At 39.0% G+C, this 25,002-nt stretch overlaps 1 protein-coding gene across 1 annotated transcript in view; it reads right to left on the bottom strand.

Annotated features, from left to right (window-relative positions):
• Positions 1-25,002, bottom strand: part of PSPC1 (paraspeckle component 1) — a 61,853-nt gene that overhangs the window by 36,047 nt on the left and 804 nt on the right. Inside the window, exons 2-5 of the mRNA XM_024125836.2 lie at positions 19,133-19,434; positions 12,456-12,551; positions 9,287-9,483; positions 470-554 (exon numbers count right to left, since the gene is read on the bottom strand). Of these exons, the coding sequence (XP_023981604.1) occupies positions 470-554; positions 9,287-9,483; positions 12,456-12,551; positions 19,133-19,434 (680 nt within the window). The remainder of the gene's footprint in view (positions 1-469; positions 555-9,286; positions 9,484-12,455; positions 12,552-19,132; positions 19,435-25,002) is intronic.

Here is a 25,002-nt window from a genome sequence, read left to right on the forward strand (position 1 = left end):
GACTCTCAACCACTGTGCCACCAGGGAAGCCCAGGTATCTTTTTTAAACAAATTATCACAAGTACAAAAATGCTTAACGGCATTCAGAATAGTATTATACACATGAAAGAAAACTAAGATCAACGCAAATATATCCATCTCTGGAAAAATGGCCCCGTAAATCATGGTGCATTCTTACAATAAATTATACGAAATAATGCCTCAGCCCTTTATGTAAGGTTCACACTGTCTGTAAAGTGTCCATAATCAGCTATAAAAAACACAGAATAACAAACATTTATGTTATCTCAAAGATTTATGTTATCTTCTGGAGTAATTCCCTAAATGTGGTCAGAAATGGACAATTTTGGTTTTCTTCCCTGTGTTTTCCAAGTTATATAACTTGATAACAGGCATTGGGAGTTTTATTCATAACATACACAATGAAACCTACATATATTCACGTATATGTTATAATGATGTTCTTTACCTCAGTTGTATTTGCTTCCGTTTTTGCAGCTCTTGGTTTCTGAGTTCTTCTAAGCGTCTGAGTTCCTCTTGACGCCTCATTAAATCTACAAGATATTGACTACAGATTAATATTTTTAGCTTCGCTTCTGTATTTTTATATTCATAAGCTTATAGATTCTCGATGACGGGCAACATATATAGTAACTTATTCATACTCATGCGCCTAGCTTCCTTTTGTCTATCACATCATTTTACAATGAAAGATTATAAGCTGTGTAATAAATTAATATCACTTCTGGGCCCATTTCTTCATGTATATGAAGAAAATAATAAATCCATCCTTATATTAAGAAATTAAAATGGGTAGTAACTGTTTTAACACAGGGCCTGGAACATATTAAAAATAGAATAGTAGCTACATTTTCATTTACATAGTTCTAAACAAATTAGAATTTCTTTCAGTAGCAAGCTCAAAGCCCAGAAAAATGCCTTGGGAACCATCAGCAGAGGACATGTAAGAACCAGACCAAACAGTACGAATGAGACAGGACATGGCATAAAACTCAAAAACATCCCTCCCAATGCAATCAGCAGGTTTCCTCCTGCATCAAGTCTGTGTCGTGTGAAGGAGGGCAATGAGGAGACAGTTCCTGAAAGGGGAAGAGGGCTGAGCACTGACATGAACAAGACCACTTTAAACAGGACGAGCGCTCCCGCTGTCACCAACCCGTGTCACTTCATCAAGAACAGGGGTCCCACCGCAGAATACGATAACGAAAGATACATTTGTTTTGCGCATCTGAGCAGCAGTGGATAAACTTCCCAAGTATTAAAACTTGTACTATCTTACCAAATTACATGTGCACACATGCATAAAATATATATATACACATATACAGATATATGAATACCCTGAATAACACAAGTATTGGTTGTTTTTATTTTCTTTTTCTATAATCATGTTACCTGAAATTTCTAAAATGAACATAAATTATCTTAACTGAATATTTCTTAATAAATTGCTATATTCAGAATTCATTTAACATAATACGTAACAGTTAAAGTTCACATTTCATGTGCCAATAACCCTAAACATCTTAACCATAACACAGGCATAATTATAACAAGGTATTATCCTCCCTACAGACTGAATTATGTATTAATTATGTCAAAGAAAAAAGATCCAGACAGATTATAAATGTGCTCTAGCCATCCAGTCACTCTATGGTTCAACTGGGATGTACAGCCAAATCTATCCTTATTCCAAAGCTATTTCCAAAATGCCAGCATTGCAAACCTGACTGTTCAGCCTCAACTGAGAAACTTAAAAAAAAAAAAAATTTTTTAAGATTTTGGGACTCTGCTCAGGAAAGTCTGCTTTGGTATATGGGACAGGAACCAGGCGATTCTGGTAACGTGCCAGTTGAGAAAACATTTAGCTACCTTAAAACCCAAACATGACTACAATTAAGTTCAAACATTTTTACCATTAGCTGTCAACCTTGACTGCTCATTAGAATTACTTATGTACCGTTTAACCATAGACCAATTAAATCAAAATCTCTTGGGATGTGGACCAGATATGAGTATTTTTTTTTTGAAGCTCCCTAGATGACTCCATTCTGCAACCCACATTGAGACCCCATAAATATCATACAATTTCTACAGCAGGCGAGACTTGTAAAGACCAAAAATATACAATCTATCTATATTCCTAAGGGGAAATGCTTCAATAAGCCGAAGCATGGGAAGTACCTTACTGTCATTAATTACCCAAGAAAGTCAATACAGTGCAGCCTGTAACAGTTTTATTATTGATTTTGCAGGTTAGCTGTTCTTAAATCAGGGACACATATAGTAATAAATGTAAGATTACATTTTCTTCCATGAAAAGGAATAAGAAAAGAACATGAATGTTTTCTGACAACTGGATCTTCTCCTTTTAAGCTGGGCCAGTTAAGACAGGTGCTTTAACCTCTCGGATGGTGCTTTCTCACCAGTAACATGGGTATAATAATGAGCTCCAAGGATCTGACAATCAAATTATCAGATAAGCACATTATCTAACAGTCATGAGGAACACTATCAACTTAAAACAATACCATTTTACATCTTCCAAATTATTTCCTTTAAGTTGCTAATATCCAGAGTTCCTGAAATTTCACTAAAGCTTATATATTTGTACACTGCTGTGATAATATTCTTCTGGAGGAAAATATTACCCAAAAAACATGTAAGCTGAGGTGCTTTTTATCCTTTAACCCAGTAAATCACACTCATAGGAATTTTTCTTATAAAAATAATCCAGGGAATTCCCTGGCAGTCCAGTGGTTAGGACTTGGTGCTTTCACTGCAGGGGCCCAGGTTCAATCCTGCCGGGGAACGAAGATCCTGCAAGTCGCACGCGGCCGAAAAAAAAAAAAAATCCAAAGGCATCCACAGACATAAAGTATCAGCTGCAGCACTAGTCACTACTAGACCAAATAACATTTAAAACTGCGTACCTAACAAACATAAAAGACATTAAAACTATCTATAATTTCAATATATCATGAATACGGGTATACAGCAAAAAGGGAATAGAGGGGAATATGGAAAAATTTTAAGTCTGATTTGCTAGACTGTAGGAAAGTGTTCTCTCAATGTAATATCCTTCATTCAAGTCATGAAGACTAAACGTATGCTCTCTGATCTAACACAGCTCCTTCCTAGAAATATAAGAACTGAATCTATAGATTGAAAGGGCACATCTGGTCCCAAGAAAAGTATGATGGTGTACAATAAGATACGTCTGGAATATAAGACTGGACAGGTGGAAAGATGTAATAAAACAAGTATAGTAAAATGTTAGTAACAAAATCTAAGTATTAATACCTTAAAATTCTTTGAACTTTTTTTTTTTTTGGCCACACCATGAGGCTTGTGGGATCTTAGTTCCCCAACCAGGGATCAAACACATGCCCTCTGCAATGGAAGCGCCGAGTCCTAACAACTGGACCGCCAGGGATTTCCCCTCTTTCAACTTTTTTATGTTTAAAATTTCTCATAGCAAACTGGGCAGAAAACATATCCTGGATAAGTTACTGAACCTTAAAAGAATTCATATGGAAGCCTGTTAAAAGGATCAAGTCACAAGGAGGGAAAAAAATCCAGGCTTATCTCAGACTTTCCTACAGAAACATACTATCAAGTACTTAAGAAAGGGGAGAGGGCTTCCCTGGTGGCGCAGTGGTTGAGAGTCCGCCTGCCGATGCAGGGGACACGGGTTCGTGCCCCGGTCCGGGAAGATCCCACGTGCCACGGAGCGGCTGGGCCCGTGAGCCATGGCCGCTGAGCCTGCGCGTCCGGAGCCTGTGCTCCGCAACGGGAGAGGCCACAACAGTGAGAGGCCCGTGTACCGCCAAAAAAAAAAAAAAAAAAAAAAAGCGGGGGGAGAAAGAAGCATGAATTTTACGCCATTCAAGAGAGGGTTTAAAGTATAAGATCATGAGGACTTCTCTGGTGGCGCAATGCTTAAGAATCCACCTGCCAATGCAGGGGACACAGGTTTGAGCCCTAGTCCAGGAAGATCCCACATGCCGCGGAGCAACTAAGCCTGTACGTCACAACTACTGAACCTGCATTCTAGAGCCCACAAGCCACAACTACTGAAGCCTGCATGCCTAGTGAGAAGCTCATGCACCGCAACGAAGAGTAGCCCCCGCTAGCAGCAACTAGAGAAAGCCCGCGCGCAGCAACAAAGACCCTACGCAGCCAAAAATAAATTAATTTTTTTTAAAAGTACAAGACCACGGATGTTTTAGAAGATGCAGGAACATTGTTTCTGTGAACCTTCTGACAGAAATCACAAGGATAAACATCAGAGAATCGAGTGATGAACAGAAAAGTCATGACTCAACGTATTTAAAATAGGGCTGAGAGAATTATGTGAGAAACGTGACAACTACGGTTAAGGAACATTAAAAGGAAAACAGGGTCTCAAAGACACATCTGCACTTCCATTGTCTGTTGCACTATTCACAATAGCCAAGGTAATGGAAACAAACTAATGTCTATCAACAAATGAATGGATAAAGATGTGGTGTGTGCATACAGATACATAATGTACACACACAAAAAAATGCGGTATACAGAGATATAGACACACACATTGGAATATTATTCAGCCATCAGAAAAGGAAATCCTGCCATTTGCAGCAACATCGATGGACCTTGAGGACATTATGCTCAGTGAAATAAGCCACACAGAGAAAGAAATATACTGCACGGTGTAAGTTATATGTGGAATCTAAAAAAAGTCAAACTCATAGAAACAAGAGAGTATAAATGTTGTTGCCAGGAGCTGGGAGGTGGCAGAAATAGGAAGAGGTTGGTAAAGGGTTCAAACTTTCAGATATAAGATGAATAAAGCCTGAGGTCTAATGTAACACATGGTGGCTATACTTGATAACACGGTACTCTATAATTCAGTTGCTCAAAGAGTAGAACTTAAATGTTCTCAAAAGAAAGAGAGAGAGAGAGAGAGAGAGGAGGAAGGAAGGAAGGAAAGAAGGAAGGAAGGGAGGAAGGAAAGGGGGAGGGAGGGAAGGAGGAAGAAAGGAAGGAGATAAAAGATAAAAAGTTTTTACACTTTAAAAGAAAAAGCCAAACATTAAGTCCATGTCAAAAATCCAAACAGATCAGAAGCAAAATAAATAAAAGCTGAGAGGAAAGGTTGAAGAGGAGCAAATATGCCAATTTCCTTTTTCTTTCTGCCTTTGGTAATCAAGAATCAAAAGATATCATTTAGGGCTTCCCTGGTGGCGCAGTGGTTAAGAATCCGCCTGCCAATACAGGGGACACGGGTTCGAACCCTGGTCTGGGAAGATCCCACATGCTGAGGAGCAACTAAGCCTGTGCGCCACAACTAAGCCTGCACTCTAGAGCCCGCGAGCCACAACTACTGAGCCCATGTGCCACAATTACTGAAGCCCGGGTGCCTAGAGCCCGTGCTCTGCAACAAGAGAAGCCACTAGAGAAGCCACTGCAATGAGAAGCCCGTGCACCGCAATGAAGAGTAGCCCTCGCTCGCCGCAAGTGGAGAAAGCCCACGTGCGGCCACGAAGACCCAACACAGCCAAAAATAATAAATAAATAAAATAAATAAATTTTCAAAAAAAGATATTTAAAGAAACTGTACTTCTATTATTTATCAGTACAAAAAGATACATAAAATATAAAATCCAGTGATAGAGGAGGACACAGTAATAGCAAAATGAATGGCAGTTAATATTATCTATTGAGAGTTATATAATTACAGTAACAAAGGTAATACAAAAACAACGATAACGAAAATTCAGGAACTGCCTCCTATACTGATGATCAAAAACAGATAGTGAAGCAAAAAGATAACCTGTATTAAGTATAATGGGATTTGGATATAGAAAGGACTACATAAACAGCAGTAAAATAGAAACAAAGCAATTGTTAAAAGGAACTGGTATGTCCAATAAGAATCAACATTTACAAAAATTTGCTAAGATATATACATATTCACTGCAGCATTGTTTTTACTAACAAGCTGGAAAGAGAACTAGACATCAATTAAAAGAGGATGAGCAAAACTAATTATAGCCATTTAACAGAGTATCGTTCAGCCATTTAAAAAATGAAGCAGATCTATATGTACACACTTATACAGAAAGTAACATAGCAAGGAGCAAAAAAGATAAAAAGGATCTTCTTGGTTATAAATAAATACACACACACACATCTACTGACATATACATGATTTCTTTTTCATTAAAGGATACAGAAGAAACTTAAAATACAGAAGAAACAGTGACTCCTATAAGAAAGCAGAAGGCAGGGGCCAGGGAAAAGGACAGTTTTCTGTGCTGAGCTTTCCATTTCCATGATAGGTCAACTAGAGAGCCCTGTGTCTCTGCAGAGCCAAAGAACTAAGATTACTTCAAGCTGCTCCCCAACCTGAATACACCCTTAGAAGTGCTGGATAAAATATAAAATTGTAGAACAAAAGAGAAGATTGTAAAAAAATTTTTTTTAATTTTTAAACAAACTAACACTGAAACGAATTTATCACCTGCAGACTTTTGCTGAAATACAGGATGTACTTCAGGAGAAGTAAACCCAGAAGCAAGGACTAAGATACACTAAGCAATGTGCTTTTCTAATATTATAAACCAAAAACTGTTAACATGGGTTATAAATAAGCGCACAAAAAGCAATAAAATGAAAGCTCATAGGAAATAACTACAAAATTACTCTGCTTCTAAAGTCAAAACTCCCTTAGGGGTGAGGCAAAGTTTTCTAAGAGCTCACAAGAGCTCTACGAGGCCTAAAGAAATGTTGCTCTTTGTCATCACTACATCCTCAGTACCTCACATGGTGTCTTCTACAACCAACATTCAATATGGGTTCAAGTAACGACTGACTGTTATACTAAGCAGCAGCAACAAATATCTTTCAGCACAAATGCTTACACATCAAATCAATGTTATTTCCTAACTATGGTATGACCACAGATAGCGGGAAACTAAAGTGGCAAAGTGCACGGCAGGCTAAGAGCTGATAACAACACACACTGGACAGAAGTGCTAGAGCAACCATGAGGCCTGGGAAATAAAAATATTTTAAATTTCCCAGTTGATTCTGGTGTGTAGCCGATTTTTTTTTTTTTTTTTTTTGGTCATGAGGGGCGGCATGAGGGACCTTAGTTCCCCGACCAGGTACTGAACCCGGGCCCCCTGTAGTGGAAGAGCAGAGTCTTAACCACTGGACCACCAGGGAAGTCCCTGGCCAAATTTCTGAATCATAAAATCTAAGGCTGGATAAACTTGAAGCTCTCTCTTCCAGGTCTAAGCAGCCTATGATTCTAAAACTTTATCTTAGATAACAATTTTCAAATTTCTGCAAGAGACCTAGTATAAACATAACTAGTTTAAACATATTAGTATATGATAGGAATGACTTCAATTTTATTAGAAAAAGAGTGTTTTACAATTTATAGAAGCGCTAGGTTTAGGGTCCAAATGAAACCAGAAATGTCTGACTAGTTTCTAGCATTTGCTGAGTTTGTTTTAACTTATTTGGCATCAACACAGTTATTCAGTGACTTGACCGTAATTGCTCGATTGCGCAATAAACATTTACAGAACAGTTAAAAAAAAAAAAAAAAAAAAAACTAACCTGGATTTTACCCAAAAGGAAATGAGAATCTACCAAAAAGATTTAGAGATGAATGATGATCAAATTTTCACCTTTTAAAGAAATACTGGCTCTAGTATAAAGAATACTTTAGGGACTTCCCTGGTGGCACAGTGGTTAAGAATCCGCGTGCCAATGCAACAACTACTGAGCCTGCGCCCTAGAGCCTGCAAGCTACAACTACTGAGCCCGTGTGCTACAACTACCGAGCCCGTGTGCTACAACTACCGAAACCCGCACACCTAGAGCCCGTGCTCCGCAACAAGAGAAGCCACCGCAATGAGAAGCCCGAACACTGCAATGAAGAGTAGCCCCCACTCATCACAACTAGGGAAAGCCCACGTGCGGCAACGAAAACCCAACACAGCCACAAATTAATTAATTAATTAATTTTTTTTTTTTTTTTTTTTTTTTTTTTAAGAAGTCTGCTGTAGAAATCGGGCAGCTGTCTGCGGCACCGTGACCTCTGGGGGCAGCCAAGAGAAGGTACATAGAACTTTACTGAAGTGCTAAGTTAAAAAAACAAGCGCAAAAAATTTAAGAGCAAAATAGAAAGCAATCAGATGCTTTATTTTAAGAAATACAAAATTGGGGGAATTCCCTAGGGGTCCAGTGGTTAGGACTGTGTGCTTCCACTGCAGGGGGCACCGGCTGGATCCCTGGTCAGGGAACGAAGATCCCACAAGCTGCACAGCATGGCCAAAATAAATAAATAAATTTTTTTTAAAAAAAAGAAATACAAAATTTTACAGATAATGGAAAAGATGAGTAATAGGAAGAACCAGAAAAAGTTATTTAGAGAATTAACAGGAAAGAAGAGTAGAGATAAACAATATAGACAGGGATAAAAAGAAACCTAGAAACAGGAATGGGAAGAAGTAAGCTTCTGAGATATATTTAAGCAGCTTGTCATGTTAGGTATCTGACCAATGAATGCGAGTAAATGTTATGTTATGCATAACACCTGTTATGAGTGCTCTTAAAAATTCAGTTAGCTCTGCCTCAAGTGTTTAAAATGTTCTTGCCAAATACTCAGAATTTAGTATTCCTGAATTCCCATACCTATCAGCACACATGAATCTTTTTCATCTCTGCCAAGGAATATCCATCTGTAATCTTTTGACATGTAGTTAGAATCTTAAATAGCCAGCATTTGCCATAATTCTTCTTTCCACCAAATAAAATCTTGATATGTGACTTTATGCCACAACTACATACCAAGAATCACGCCACTGGGCTTCTCTTTGCCAGCAGAAGCATGTACTCACTTCTGGCAAAAGTTAACAACCTTAATCACCTCCAACAATACTACTTATGTAGGTAACTTATTTATTTATTTATTTTTTTTTTTTTTTGCGGTACACGGGCCTCTCACTGCTGCGGCCTCTCGGATCTTCCCGGACCGGGGCACGAACCCGCGTCCCCTGCATCGGCAGGCGGACTCTCAACCACTGCGCCACCAGGGAAGCCCCGGTAACTTATTTTTAATAAGTTTTTTTTCCTAAGGAAGTTCTCTCAGAAAAGTGAAATGTTTCTTTCTAGCATTTTCAGGTTCAACTGTCTCTAAACCCCAAACTAGCGCCTCAGTGACAGGTGTCAACGGGGACACCTACACGGAAACGCGTCTTACCTTGCCGCATGAGCATCAGCTGGTGCTCGTGCCGAGCTGCTTCCATTTCCGCCTCCAGTTTCTCTTTGGCTTCTCGGATGTTTCTATCAACCTGCTCACGCTGCTGCTTCTCCATTTCATCCAGAGCCTTCCATCGAGATGCATACTCAAATTCAAACGTCCCAGGCTGAGCAAAACGCGGCGGCTGTTCTCTTTCCCTAAGTTTACAAGGAAAGACACACAGAAACGTTATGTTTCAAAGGTAAAATGACATGTAAGAACAACAAACACTACCATTCACTGAGCTATTACAATGTTCATGGCACTGTTGACAAGTACCCTCCGTGAAATATATCACGGCAACATTGTCAAGCAGGTTTTGTTTGTTTGTTTGTTTGTTTTGTGGTACGCGGGCCTCCCTCTGCCGTGGCCTCTCCCGTTGCGGAGCACAGGCTCCGGACGCGCAGGCCCAGCGGCCATGGCTCACGGGCCCAGCCGCTCCGCGGCACGCGGGATCCTCCCGGACCGGGGCACGAACACGTGTCCCCTGCATCGGCCCCCTGCATCAGCAGGCGGACCCCCAACCACTGCACCACCAGGGAAGCCCCAAGCAGGTTTTAACAAGCCTAAGTTTGAGAAACTGCCCAAAGATGCCCAACTAATTAGTAAGTAAGGGCACCAGGATTCAAACCTAGGCAATCTGATGCTACAATCTGCACTCCTCTAATTAACACCTTCAATAAGGCCTTCCTGGTTTTCACTCAACAATGTTATATAAGGCAGTCTGCAACATATGACCCAAATGTCCCTTAAGTTAACTGGCTGAAGTCAGATTTTTCCTTCTAAAAGTATAACTTTTAGGGATAGTAATACAAGCAGATACAGTTAACTGTTATGTACCGGGTTCATTGGCTAGGCCAAAAACTACAGGCTTAATTTACTACAATTGGCTTAATACTTGTTTGCCTTGCTAGACTATAAACTCATTGAGTACATGAAATTTCTGTTAACCACTGTAACTAAGTACCTAGCACATATCTAGCACATTGTACACATTTAGTATTTATTTCTTTGAATGAATAAATGACCGAAAAAATTTAAGACCTGTGAATGTACCTGACAGTCAAAGAAATCCTTCAGTTATTCCAAAGTACTGATAAGAACATAATTCTCACTCATCAATAAAAGTACAGATGGCTTGCAATCACCAATTTTAACTTTTATTTTGGGGTGGGGAGAGGAAGATGGCGGATGGGACAAAGCTAGGAGGTAAAGGGAGAGGCTGTCACAGAGGGAAAATGTAGTGACAAGAAACAGCTGTGGGGCTTCCCGGGTGGCGCAGTGGTGAAGAATCCTCCTGCCAATGCAGGGGACATGGGATCGAGCCCGGGTCCGGGAAGACCCCACGTGCCGTGGAGCAACTAAGCTCGTGCGCCACAGCTACTGAGCCTGCGCTCTAGAGCCTGCAAGCCACAACTAGTGAAGCCCGCGTGCCTAGAGCCCATGGTCTGCAACAAGAGAAACCACCGCCATGGAAGCCTGCACACTGCAACGAAGTGTTGACAGGTGTGAACCCGGTTCCCCTGCATCGGCAGGCGGACGTCTTTCTTGGTTTTAAATGGTATTTCTCACTACTTAATATGTTTTATAATCTTTGGTTCATTAATTATTGTATAGCCCCGCCACAAGAAACGTAAGCACTGTGAGGGCAAAAACAGTTCTAAGTTGCACTGGCAGCACCGAGCACACTGCCTAGCACAAAGGCATTCCAATATTTGTTGAACTCATGCATGCAAATAGTACAGGTTTTTTTGTTTTTTTTCTTTTTGGCCACTCCATGCAGCATGTGGGATCTTAGTTCCCCAACCAGAGATGATTAAACCCACACCTCCTGCTTTGGGAGCACAGAGTCTTAACCACTGGACCGCCAGGGAAGTCCATTACAGTTTTATTTACTATAATAAATGAGTGACTGGTTAAGAACAATACAACATATTCATACAGGCAACTTATGCAAAAATATCTGAATCACAGAGTGAAAATTGGAAAAGAATAACATATAACATTTTGAAAACAGGATACTTTTCTTTTTCATCTTTAAGAAAAATTCTTATTCTTTGCCAAGTTATTTAACTAGAACCTTCTCCACTCCACCCCTGCCAAAAAGTCTCCTAACTCATGGCACTTCCCTGGTAGTCCAGTGGTTAAGACTCCACCTTGCAGTGCAGGGGACGCCGGTTAGATCCCTGGTCGGGGAACTAGGATACCACATGCCGCGGGGCAAGAAGCCCACGTGCCACAACTAGAGACCCTGCATGCCGCAACTACAGAGCCCACACACTCTGGAGCCCACGGGCTCTGGAGCCCGTGCACCACAACTATAAAGAAGCCCGTGCACCGCACGAGACCCCATGTGCCGCTACTAAGACTCAAGCAGCCAAAAATAAATAAATAAATAAATAAATAAACATTTCAAAGTCTCCTAACTCTTAATTCATAATACACCTGAAGCATACTAAATACAGAAATTTTCAAATCTAAAATTCTTTGTTGGGGCTTCCCTGGTAGTGCAGTAGATAAGACTCCGTGCTCCCAATGCAGGGGGCCCGGGTTAGAGCCCTGGTCAGGGAACTAGATCCCACATGCATGCCACAACTAAGAGTTCATATGCCACAACTAAGGAGCCCACATGACGTACTAAGGAGCTGGCGAGCCGCAACTAAGGAGCCCGCCTGCCACAACCAAGGATCCCACATGCCTCAACTAAGGAGCCCACCTGCCACAACTAAGGATCCCACGTGCTGCAACTAAGGAGCTGCCGAACACAACTAAAAGAGCCCATGAGCCGCAACTAAGGAGCCCACCTGCCACAACTAAGAGCCAGTGCAACCAAATAAATAATAAATAAATATAAAAAAAAATTCATTGCTTCTCTGGCATAAATACTACTGACAGTACCCTCTTACCTACCCCATCCATGCCCCAGTTGTAAAAGTTGAGACTTCGAAGTCAAGTTAACATTTTACCAATATACACAAGAAAACTAGCATTCCATGTAGACCAGCCCACTCTATCAACCAGATTGTATGACTAAACAGCACACCTTATAATCCAACAATACTCGATTACAAATGTGAATAAATACCCTTGAGAACACATATGTAAATTATCTTTATTACTAAAATCTTACTTATGATACTGCTGAGTTTTCTGCATTAGCTTCTCTGGCAAGCCATCTTCATCATCAAACTGCTCCATGGGCTCCACAATGACTGGACGAGGGGTCCTGGACAGGTAAAAAGCATTAATAAGAATTAATACAGTATCAAGAATTAACGTCCTCCTAGAAATCTTTTATACTAACTCCAAGATACATACTTGGAAAATTTCTTTCCTGAGAAAAATGTCTCAAATCAGTCAAAAACATTGGCTGCACAGACACAGGTGAATGTCCAAGTCAAAAATAAGTGCTTATTTTTAGACCATGGAGTCTATTCAAGGTAACAGAAAAATACATCAACCACGAACCTGCGTGAGCGCCGCAGTTAACTTTTACAAAGCACGATGCACAAGAGGGAGTACCCGACTCTCATCCTGTGTGTGTCGTCCTCACCCCCCCATCCCATCGCCTCAAATTCCCACCGCCGCCCACCTGCCAGCCTCCCTCTGTGTCCAACCAGTCTTGTAAAGAGAAGTCTTTCTAAAACCCAAAATGAGACCTAAAAGATTATCAACCAAGAAAAAGGGAAGGCGGGGGGGGGCCGGAAGCAACACATTCAAGGAGGAAACGGGGTGGGGCGACAAGAAGAGTGGATGATGACAGATCTGACCTGGAAACCCTCCTTTATTGTTTTCCAAAGGAAGGGAAAGCTCACTGAGGAAAGACAAGAAAGAGAAGTAACTGGAGTAGATGATACACTGATATTAAAATTTTCCTTGCTATCAGTCTCTCACCATGCAAACAGACTAAAATCTATTTATACTGTCTTCTGAACAGAGATGCTTCAGAGAGAAAAAAGTCACGGTTAATTTTTGAGGTGTTAACAGAGGAGCTAGAGAGGTGAAGGGGCTTTCGGGGTTCAGAATGCTTCCCTTTACAAATAAATAAAGGTCCAGAGATTAAGAGACTAAATCCTCCGCTGTGGGGAAAGGAAAGATATAAAATGGTTATTTATAAAGTTATTCCTGGGCTAATGAAGACATTTTAGAGAGAAAATGAATTAGAAGCAGATGTGGAATACCTTGGGGTGATGAAGACAGCGAGATTAGAAACCTCAGATAAAATGCGTGGGAACCCGAAAGAAAAGGGACTCACAGGCCTCATTCTCCAGGCTGAGACCTCGCGTCCAACATGTAAAAACAGAAACATAATAAAGAGTAAGTAAACACAGCCTCAAGAGTACACATAACCCAGTGAGGTGTGAGAAAGCAGCCAAGAATTCCTGAACCCACCCAGCCCATAGGAGGATCTAGTATTATTATAAGAGGACCCAAAGGGGCCCAGGGACAAAATGAAGAAGATGCACTACATGGACCACTTAACCACTGGAAGCCGTGGCAGGGCCACAAACATTCGAAGAGTAAGAGAGCCAGGTAAGAACTACACCTGAACCGAGGCCAACAACGACTGAAACCTGCACCTTCCACTTCAACACCACAAGGCCACCACCAGCCTAGAGAAAAATCAGAAGAGACCTCAAGAGGAAAACGTACTGGGGCTTCCCCAGTGGCACAGTGGTTAAGAATCCACCTACCAATGCAGGGGACACGGGTTCGAGCCCTGGTCTGGGAAGATCCCACATGCCGCGGAGCAACTAGGCCCATGAGCCACAACTACTGAGCCTGTGAGCCACAACTACTGAGCCCGCACACCACAACTACTGAAGTCCACACGCCTAGAGCCCGTGCTCCACAACAAAAGAAGCCACCGCAATGAGAAGCCTGCGCACCACAACGAACAGTAGGCCCCGCTCGCTGCAACTAGAGAAAAGCCCGCGGGTAGTAACGAGGACCCAACGCAGCCAAAAATAAATAAATAAAATTTAAAAAAATAATAATGCCAATGTCATAACACTGACATTTTTGTCATTTAGGGAGTTAAAACATAAAAGGAAATAATAGATGTAAATAAATTCAATGTGTGATCTTTGACTGCAAAAAATAAGTTATAAAACACATTACTAGGCAATGGGGAAACATAATATTCAATTAAAATTAAATTTTAATATTCAATATTAAATAACAATATTGGATAAACATTGTTTCCTCAGTGTGACAATTATATTGTGGCTTTATTCATAGAAGATACATGCCAAGTACTGTAATCAGGGGTCAAGTATGTTATCCATTGCTGACTCTTAAATGAATTAGCAAAGAAAAAAACAAATTTGTACGTATAGTGAAAAAACTATGACAAAACGTTAACAATCAGTGGGTGTAGATAACATTTATATTAACATTAAAGGACTGTTTTAAAAGGAAAATATCTTTCTCTAAACTGAAATTAAAACAGACACTTCTTCCTCCTTCTAAGGAAGCAACTCCAACATCATCTTTAGGATATCAGTTGGAAAATAGTAAGAACACACCACTATATCTTCATTGAAGTTAACCTGCATGGTCTTTAAAAAAACAAACAAAAAAAAAAGGGAAAGGGAAAAATAATTTTGAAAAGTGAGCGCCTATCACTGTGCCCCCTCAATTCCTGTGAGCTCCAGGCATGAGCACCTCTGCTGCTCTAGGGGTGACACTACTGTTTAAAGATGTGGACATACCTTTATTATCATAGGCGAAGCTTTTTAATTTCCCCTTTTTTCTATTTTTCTGCCTCTTTTGTAATTTCAAAACAGCAGAGATATATAATTTACACATACTTTTGCATACTGTGTGGTAATCATTATATATACTGTGTACAAGGTCATTTAACTAAAGCCATGTGTAGTATACAACATTTTATGACAATTTAAAGGTACTTCCAAGAGAAATTTTGATTACACAAGATGTCTCCATTTAGAAACTAAATCCCTATGACACCACTCCTATAAATCACTTGTATTACCTCAGATATCTGAGATACAATCAGTCCATCAGTAAATATGTGATTACCTAACAGGTACCAAGACTGCAGTTGGGGCTAGGGATACAATGATAAACAATCCCTGAAAGTCTTCTAAGAGACCCACCCCCTCCAAAAAAATGACGAAACAAAAGAACCATTTTAAGACCTAAGAAGAAAAAACGATGCTGTCAGAAAGAATAACAGAGGCGCCACTTTAGATAACGCAGTCCGGAAAATCCTCTCCATAAAGCGACACTTCAGCTGAGACCAACTATTCAAACAGCAGGGAGAAGAGCATCCTGAGCTCCACGAGAATGTTTAACAACAAAGGACCTGAGCAAGGAGAGTGTACAGAAAGAAGAAACCACTCCACCTGCAGCACAGTATAAGAAGCAAGGGAGAGACTTCCCTGGTGGCACAGTGGTTACGAATCCACCTGCCGACGCAGGGAACGTGGGTTTGATCCATGGTCCAGAAGATAAGATCCCACATGCCACAGAGCAACTAGGCCCGTGTGCCACAACTACTGAGCCCACGTGCCTAGAGCCTCTGCTCCGCAAGAAGAGAAGTCACAGCAAAGAGAAGCTCACGCACCACAACGAAAAGTAGCCCCTGCTCGCCACAACTAAAGAAAGCCCGTGCACCGCAACAAAGACCCAATGCAGCCATAAATAAATAAATTTACTTAAAAAAAAAGAAGCAAGGGATTTGGCATCAGACTAAACTCCACCATTTATTTGCTGTGCAATCTTAAGCAAATTACTTAACATCTCTGGGCCAATTTTATCACCTGAAAAATGGAATAATAACCAGTGTTGTTCTGGAAATCCATGAAATAAGACACATAAAATGTTCAACACCTTGCCCATTCCCTCAAAACTGTTACAAATTATTCTAAAAGCTACCTGTAAGAATTAGTTAAATATTTACCAATGCCTGGCTGTGACTTTAAAAAAGAGCAATTAATCAAAGCCTGCAGTGGAAAAAACATACTAACCACACACCTTGCCTACTGCTTCAGTCCTTGCCTTCCTTCACTCTTTAAATAACTATTACAAGATTACTATGTGGCCAAGAAATATTAGAATACAAATGTTAGGATTATAGTGTTAAGCCACAGTTCCTGCCCTAGTGGAGCTTATATTCTACCGCAGAGAAAGACATGCAAGTTTACACTAAGTGCTATGAAAAAAATAAATTGGAGAGTAAAGCATCAGGCTATTTTAAGATAAAACAGTCAGCTTTCCCTGAGGAGATAACATCTTAGCAAAATGTGAATAAAATGCAAGAGCAAGGCCCATGATGATCTGGAGAGAAAGCATCTCTAAGCAAAGGGAACAAGACCCAAGTCTCTGAGAGAACAAGTTGGCAGAGCTGTAATTCATGCTACATCTGCTATAAAACAGCTTTAGCACAAATGCTTAACTGTCAAAAACAAACTGAAAAATGCTTTACAAATCACCAAACGAAGCTCCTTGGGGCCAGGAAACAATTTTTTTTACATTGTCTTTGTATCCAATTCCCCAAATCCTAAAATATTTGAATGATCCCAATCAACAGCCCAAGTGCTAGAGGTGGGCACAGTATCAGATAAAAGAAATCAATTCAGTAATCAACTAAGGAACTTTTACACCAAATTCAATCTGAAGACTAAGTAAGAATGCATATCCAGAGCTTTCTTGTGGGCAAACTGAAAGGAAAGACATGTTAATATGGCAACAGGTTTAATGACCATCATAATTACTTTAAAATATTTTTAAGTAAATGGATACATCACATTCCTGGATTGGAAAAGGTTGATAGAAGATGTTAATGTTCCCCAGAATGATCTGGGGAACTCAAAGCAATTCCAATCAAAAGCCCAGCAGATTACAAACAGAAACTAACACACCATTGAAAAGCAATTATACTCCAATAAAGATGTTAAAAAAAAAAAAAAGGCCCAGCAGAATTCTTTTTAATTGACAAGCTGATTTTAAAACCAGTAAGGATATACAAAGAAATGATAATAACCAGAACAATTTTGCAAAAAGAATAAAGTTGGATGATACTATCTGACTTCAAAGCTTAGGATAAGGCAATTAAGAAAGTACAGTACTGGTGTAATAGACACACGGATCAATTAAACAGAAAAAAGAGTACAGATTTTTTTTCCAGTTTTTTGATAAAGGTAAAAGGTAACAATGGGGAAATCATAATCTTTTCAATTAATGGTGCCAGAACACCCAGATATCTATGTTAAATAAATAAATTGTTACCTCCCATCATACTCAATACAAATCACAGGTTTAAATAAAAAGCTATAAAATTTCTCAAGAAAACATGAGAAAGCTTTGCTACCTGAGGAAAGGCAAAGATATCATACAAGGATTCAAAAAGAACAAAGCATGAAAGAAAATAAATTGATAAACTGGACTTCACAAAATATAAAAACTTCTGCCTTTGAAAAACACTATTTAAAAAATTAGAAAGCAAACCACAGACTGGGAGAAATAGTCTTAATACAGACCTGTCCCCAAATTTGTTAATAATGTAAGACATACAAGTCAATTAAAAAACAGGCAAGAGGGCTTCCCTGGTGGCGCAGTGGTTGAGAGTCTGCCTGCCGATGCAGGGGACGCGGGTTCGTGCCCAGGTCCGGGAAGATCCCACATGCCGCGAAGCGGCTAGGCCCGTGAGCCGTGGCTGCTGAGCCTGCGCGTCTGGAGCCAGTGCTCTGCAACGGGAGAGGCCACAACAGTGGGATGCCCGCATACCGCCAAAAAAAAAAAAAAAAAAGGCAAAAAATGTCAACAGACATTTCACAAAACACATAAAAATAGCCAAAAAGCACATGAAAAGATGCTCATCATTGGTCATTAGGAAAATAAAATTTAAACCACAATGAGACACCACTACACTCACTAGAATATCTAAAAGGCTGAAAATGCGAAGTGCTGGTAACGACATGATCAACTAGAACTCTCTCATTCATTGCTGGCGGGAATGTAAAATGGTACAAACATTTTATACCACATGAAAGCATAATGTTCACAAGAAGCTCTGTACACAAATGTTCATAACCGCTTTATTCACAATGGCCAGTAGTTGGAAGCAACTTGAACATCCACCCACAGGTCACCGGACAAAGTTGTAACTCGTCCATAAAAAGGAACAAAATACTGATACAGTGATATGGATGAAATCTCATAAACATGCTAGGCAAAAGAAATCAGACATGAAAGAATACACACTATATAATTTCATTTCTGTGAAATACAAGAAAAGACAAAACTAATTTATAATAACAGAAAGATCAAGAGCAGTCTAGGCAGGGATAAGAGGTGGGGAGTAACGCAAAAGGACACAAAGGAACTTTTGTTGAATGCTGGAAATGTTCTATATCTTGACTGTGGTAGTAGGTTACATGACTACATACATACATTTTTAAAAATTCATTGAGCTCTACATGCAAAACTGGGTGCATTTTAACATATGTAAATTATACTTCAAAGTTGATTAAAATGTCATTCATTCACTAAATGTAACATTTTGCTTTGCACACACTAGAGGTTCAGTAAGTTGAACAAAAATTGCAATACAAAACATTCCTGAGATTCATGTAGAATGGATCAGTACACTGAAGTATGAATAAAGTATGACTCCTGACGATACATAAATATACCCTATTTGTATTCACTGAGTATTTACTCAACACCTACTTACCACATGCCAAGACAACATACAGAATGCACTACAAAGCAAGAAGTGAGAACAGAGAGAAGCCCATGTGTAACTGTACAGAAGAATGACAAGACATTTAAACTCACGTTGTTAGCAAGAATGCCCCATCACCACATCTCTCCAGAGCCTTTCGTGCGGGAGGTTTTGCTGCGAATTCCACAAAGCCTTTTCCCGTAGCTCTACCACGGTCATCCACGACAACCACAGCTTTCTCTACTGGACCAAACTGGGAAAATGCTTGCTCTAGAAGCTCATTGGAGACAACCGGAGAGAGGTTCTTGACAGTTAAGGCTGCTCCATGTGTAGCAAAACGAATTCGGAGGGGTCTGCTCTTCAAAATGGTGCCATCCAGCTCTGCTTTTGCAATTTCAGCCAGTGTTCTGGACTCCTTTTTAGGAAGAAAAAATTCACCTTTTAAAAACTACAGTAACAAAAAATTTTAAATTGTGGTTTGTTTCTAGAGAGGAGAGCTGGGCAGCTTTAGAAAATGACTGATAAGGTCATTTTGTTTTTGCGTCATTCAATGATGGTATCACATGCATTTTATTAATATTTTAAAGATAATTAATTTTAAACAGTTTAAGTAGAAAGTTCCAACCTCAATGTCGTGTAAAAAGCCATCACTTAAAGATAATCTACTCATAAACAAATTGCCAGCTATTAAATATTCAAAGTAATATCTTTTATAAATCTCCTACATGTATTAAAAGAAACACATAATTACTTTTTGAGACCCATTACCAGTTACTAGAAACTATTACTGAAAATATATTAATTCTCTATACACTCCATGTTTCTGATATTTGTATCTTAATAAAGTGTACCACCTCTCCAACGCCAGACAAATCCCTTTCCATTTCTCTTTTATATTATCTGTAAAAAAACTACTATCAGGTGTTATTAATCACCTCTTCTGAAATACTTTCATGGGCCACACATTTCTCACCATTACAGTGAGAGAAGCAAACACACATTCATGGGCTGTTTAAGAGTTCTCTCCCAAAAAAAGAGTTCTCTCCATTATACAGAAAAGTGCACATACACTTATTATAAACTAGAAAATATGTTCATTGCTGAAACTACAAGTTAAGAGAACTTCCTTCTTGAAGAATGCAAAGTTGGTATAAAACATAAGCATCTAAAACGACAAATTGGTAAACTTACTACAAGTATGTTCTTTTTGTGCTGTGAAAACTTCCCAGCAAAAACTGAAAGAGGCTTTATACGCATCTGTGAGAAAAGTACAAATGTACTTTCTTATGAAAAGTCTTAAGGTCACAATAGCTTTTTATTCAATCCCTAAAATGTTCACAACAGCTTTAAATTACAGCACTTAAGCAAAAATCTACCTACAGAACTAATTTTACAAAGACAAATGAACCTAAGCTTTTTATAGATATTCAAAATGGCCATTTTGTTTATTACTCTTAACTTAGTAACAGTAGTAGTAGTACCAGCAAACATTTCACGAATATCTAACAAGGGATATGTCCTTTGCAGCTAAGATGTCATGTAATCCAGCAACTCTGAGAGGCAGATTTTAGGAATAGAGTCGAATTAAAATGCTGTCACACATATAACTGGGAATGGGAAGAAACGCGAGGAAATTTCATGGGGTGATGATAACATCTTGATCTAAAATCATGAAACCATACGCTTAAAATTTGTGCATTTCATTATATGTAGATTTCAAATACCTTAAAAAACAATATTGGACTCTAGTTAATGATAAGCATGCTGAAGTGTTTAAGAGTCATCGACTCATGGACAGATGGAGATAAGAGAGAGAGATATGTGAAAAAAACACAGCAAAATTTAATTGTAGAATCTAGGTGTTGAGTGTATGAATGTTCATTTCTATACTCTGAAATTATTCATAATAGTAGGTTTGCGGGCAGGGGAATAGAGAGAGCCTGGTGAGGACTTCATAAACTGTCAAGTGTTTCTAGAGGGCACCTCCTGTTCAGATTCAGTCAGACATAGTGACAATGTCACGTATCTTCTTTTTTTCAGGATGAGCAAGAAATCTCCATTTTTATGTTAAATCAAGTACTTTTTTACTGTTGGCAACAAATTCAATTTTTAATACTTTCTGGCCAAATAAAATGTTTATGCTGTCAGGAATTTTCAATGCCACAGTGCATCTTCAAAGTTTATACTTTTTATGGTTTTAAATGGTTCTACATCAGGGTTCCCCAACCTCAGCACTAGTGACATTAGGGGCAAGATAATTCTTATTGCAGAGGGCTGTCCCGTGCACTGCAGGATGTTTATGCTAGTAGAACCGCCCCCCAGTTTGACCACCAAAAATGTCTCCAGACATTGCCAAATGTCCCCTGGGAAGCAAAACCACTCCATTTGAGAACCACTGCTCTAAATGTGTACCAAAGTAACTGTAAAGTCAATTAAAATTATGTATTTGAAATGAACCAAAGATTTCTTTACTTCATAGCTCCCGATAATGACAATAAGGTAACTTTTATAAATGCCAGCCATTCACTCCTCCCCCCATATATATACATATACACACGTGTGTGTGCACTATCTTTCATTATCCTTACCAACAATCTAATGAAGTGGATTTTGTTACTATCCTCACTTCGCATATGGGGAAACAGGCTTATAAAGGTTCAAGTAACTTGTCCAAGATCACACAGAAATGCTGATTTCAATCTATACAAAATTCACAACCTCCATCAATACACCATAAATACAGCCTTCCAACTGGTATCTGCATCACTCTTCATAAAATGTAAAACTACAGGTTCTTAACTGAAAGGAATACAAAAAAACAAACAAAAAGAAACTGAAGTGACTAACCCAAGACAGAGACTGCTTCAACTAGGGTCTAATGATTTCCACTGGCTCCACTTTCACTTTCCAACAGCTCTTTCCAAAGCACATGATCTTTTCTCCCACTGTTTACTAATCGTGAAAATTCCCCACCGCAAGAGTACTAATAAGTTAATAAGTATAAGGAAATACACTGATGCAAAATGAAAAAATCCTTGTAGTCATTCAGTAAAGTTGCTTAAGTAGCCTGCAGTACATTCATACTGTGAAGTACAATGTGGTCATTAAAAAGAATCTAGTGCCATGAAAAGATGTTGAAGATGTTTATATTAAATGAAAAACTCAAGGCACAATGTGTATGGTACAATTTGATTTTTATGGAAAAATTAAACAATGTTTAACAGTGATCATCTTTAGTAAATGTACTAAGGTAGGGAAGATCTGCTAATGTGAGAACTGTAATTAAGAGAATGTCCCTGAAAAAAAAAAGAAAAGAGAATGTCCCTGAAATAAAAGATGACTTCAAACTAAACGCTGGGCAGGTCCATTACATTCTCTGCTACGTCCGTCTCCTCTAATATTTGAACGATCTATAAGAAGCACATACCATTTCATAATTAAAGATAAAAAAGCACTAAAGGAGGGGGTTTAGTCCCCAGTGACTAAAAGTAAATTCAGTTAATTATTTAATTAGAAGAATGGTTCTCAAACTTTAACAAGTATCAGAAAAACATGGAAGGGTGGTTAAACCCCAAAATTGCTGGGCCCCAACCCCAAATTCTCTGATTCAGTAGATCAAGGGTGGGGTCCTAGAATTTGCTTTTCTAACAAATTTACAGTTAACAATTTCTGTGATGGTTTAGGGTCAGCATTGCTAGCATGAATGGCAGGGAAAATAATTTAAGTGGACTTCTGCTTACACTAGGAAAAGATCTGAAGTTACTGGACGGGGAACAACCACACTTTTGTGAATCACTGCTCCAGAAATCTGGTTTACTAAAGCTAAAAGTAGGGGAAAAGAAAAGCAGAAACCAAGTTCCAGTCAAACTAACGACAGTTTTAACTACAGTAAACTTGCTTTAAAATGAACTACAACTTTTCAGTTAATTTATCCAATCTAAATTGTCAGTAACCATCCAAAACCTAAAAAGCAGCATCTGGGTCTAAAATTCCACAAAATGTGTCCAAAATACAGTCTTTCTCATCGCTCATGTACCATGGACTCACAATACGGGTTAGAACCTCACGAGTAGCTGCCACTTAAATTCTTTTCCCCACCATTACATACAAGGAATGCTGACCCTACACCACCTCAAAAATGTTGCCTCACCTCGTCAATTAATTGGAAAACTACAATTAACTAGAAATAAATTAAACATTAACTACTGAACAAGTAAAAAGAATTCCTAAAAACACAAATCAGATCAAATTATACCACTATCTTAGAGCCACTACACCACCAGTACACACTACAGCCACCATACGATTACTTATATTCAGATCAGGTATGCACTATGATTTTTCTAAGTAGAAAAGAATACAAAATAACTCAGAAATATTTAAAGCTCTGAAATCTACCTGCTAAGCACAGAGTTCAGATTAAACAGTAAAATTATCCATGAAGTAAATCTCATAAACTAAATTCTAATTTCCAACTGACAAATTTTTAACATTCCTACACAAAAATTTAGGGCGATGGAGTCTAGGAGCATATCTCAAAGGAGCAGACAACAGCAGCCCTTCTCACCTCCCCATTTCATAATCCCATAGATAATTTTTTTAAAGAAAAGAAAAGCGAGGACCTGTATTTTCCAATATAGTAGCCACAAACCGCATGTGGCTATTTAAATTAAGAATAAAAATAGTGTGTGAAAAAAAAAATAAAAATGGGGAAACTGAGAAAAAAATAAATTACAAAAATTAATTAATTAATTAATTAAGAATAAATAAAATTTACAAGTCAACTCCTCGGCCGCAATAGCCACAATGCAAGTGCTGAACACTCAACATACAGCCAGTGGCTATTCTATTGGACAGTGCAGACACACGAGGGAGGAAGAATTTTTAGTAGCTTTAAAATTAGGAAGGAAAAAGATTTTTCCACATCAAAAAAGAAACGTTTATTGGCTTAAGTATAAGGCTTCCAAAACAGGGAAATGCAGCCTTACCTTTCTTCCTCCAGAATGTCAACTTCAAAACAGAACAAGATGGTGCCAGAGGCCAAAAGATTGTGAAAATGTTAAATAACACCCTTCTGGGAAGTTTACTAAAAGTTGCCTATAATACGTTATTGTAGAAGCCTAAAAGCCTAACTTCCTTTATTTTAAGATAAGTTTTGGATTTACGTTAAAAATAATTTTAGCAAGTGAAAGGCTGTTTGTCTAATGTTCAAAGGATAATTAAACATAATTTCATGTTCAAAATGCCAATTATTAAGCTTGAATTTTAAGAAAATGTCTAACCCTTCTCTTGAAGCCATTCAGATTTTCAAATGTTCTCCCTAATACTAGTGTCACTGAATTATAATCAGTTTTCTCTACATATTAAAATTTTGCCTTTGTCTACTCACGGAGAGAACTCGATTTTGAAAGTTTAAGTTCCAAAAAGAAAGCTTCGGGAAACTGCAATGAACATAAAATTTGAGGATCAAACTAGAAAGACAAAAGACACAAAACCCACTTATTTATATAAAACGGCCTCCCTCTAAGAAAGATATTCTGTTGGGGAAAAAAAATCCATCTAAACACCAATTACATTAATGCTGTATAAGTGACACTGTGAGCACAAAGCACACAGAAAAACCTAATAAAGTAGCTCTTTTGTCCTGTAAGTGTAAACTCTCACTGCTCAAATTTCTTTTACAGATAATTAGGAAGGCACAGTTTATGCATGATGTCGGAAAACCTATTAAGGTTTCGACTGAAAATGGGTAAAATACGTGCTATTCTAGTATCACAATGTATAAGCGAGACATAAAATAGCAGTAAGTCCTCTTGGGAAGCACCCTCACACGAGGCACGCGCGGAGGAGAGGGGAGGAGAAGCGAGGAGAGGGGAGAAGAGGCGAGGAGAGGGGAGACGAGAGGAGGAGAAGGGAGGGGAGGAGAGGGAAGGGAGAGGGGAGGGAGAGGAGGGGAGGGGGAGGGCAGGGAGGGAGGGAGGGG

This window comes from Physeter macrocephalus, chromosome 13, assembly GCF_002837175.3.
Source record: "Physeter macrocephalus isolate SW-GA chromosome 13, ASM283717v5, whole genome shotgun sequence".
NCBI classification, from domain to species: Eukaryota; Metazoa; Chordata; class Mammalia; order Artiodactyla; family Physeteridae; genus Physeter; species Physeter macrocephalus.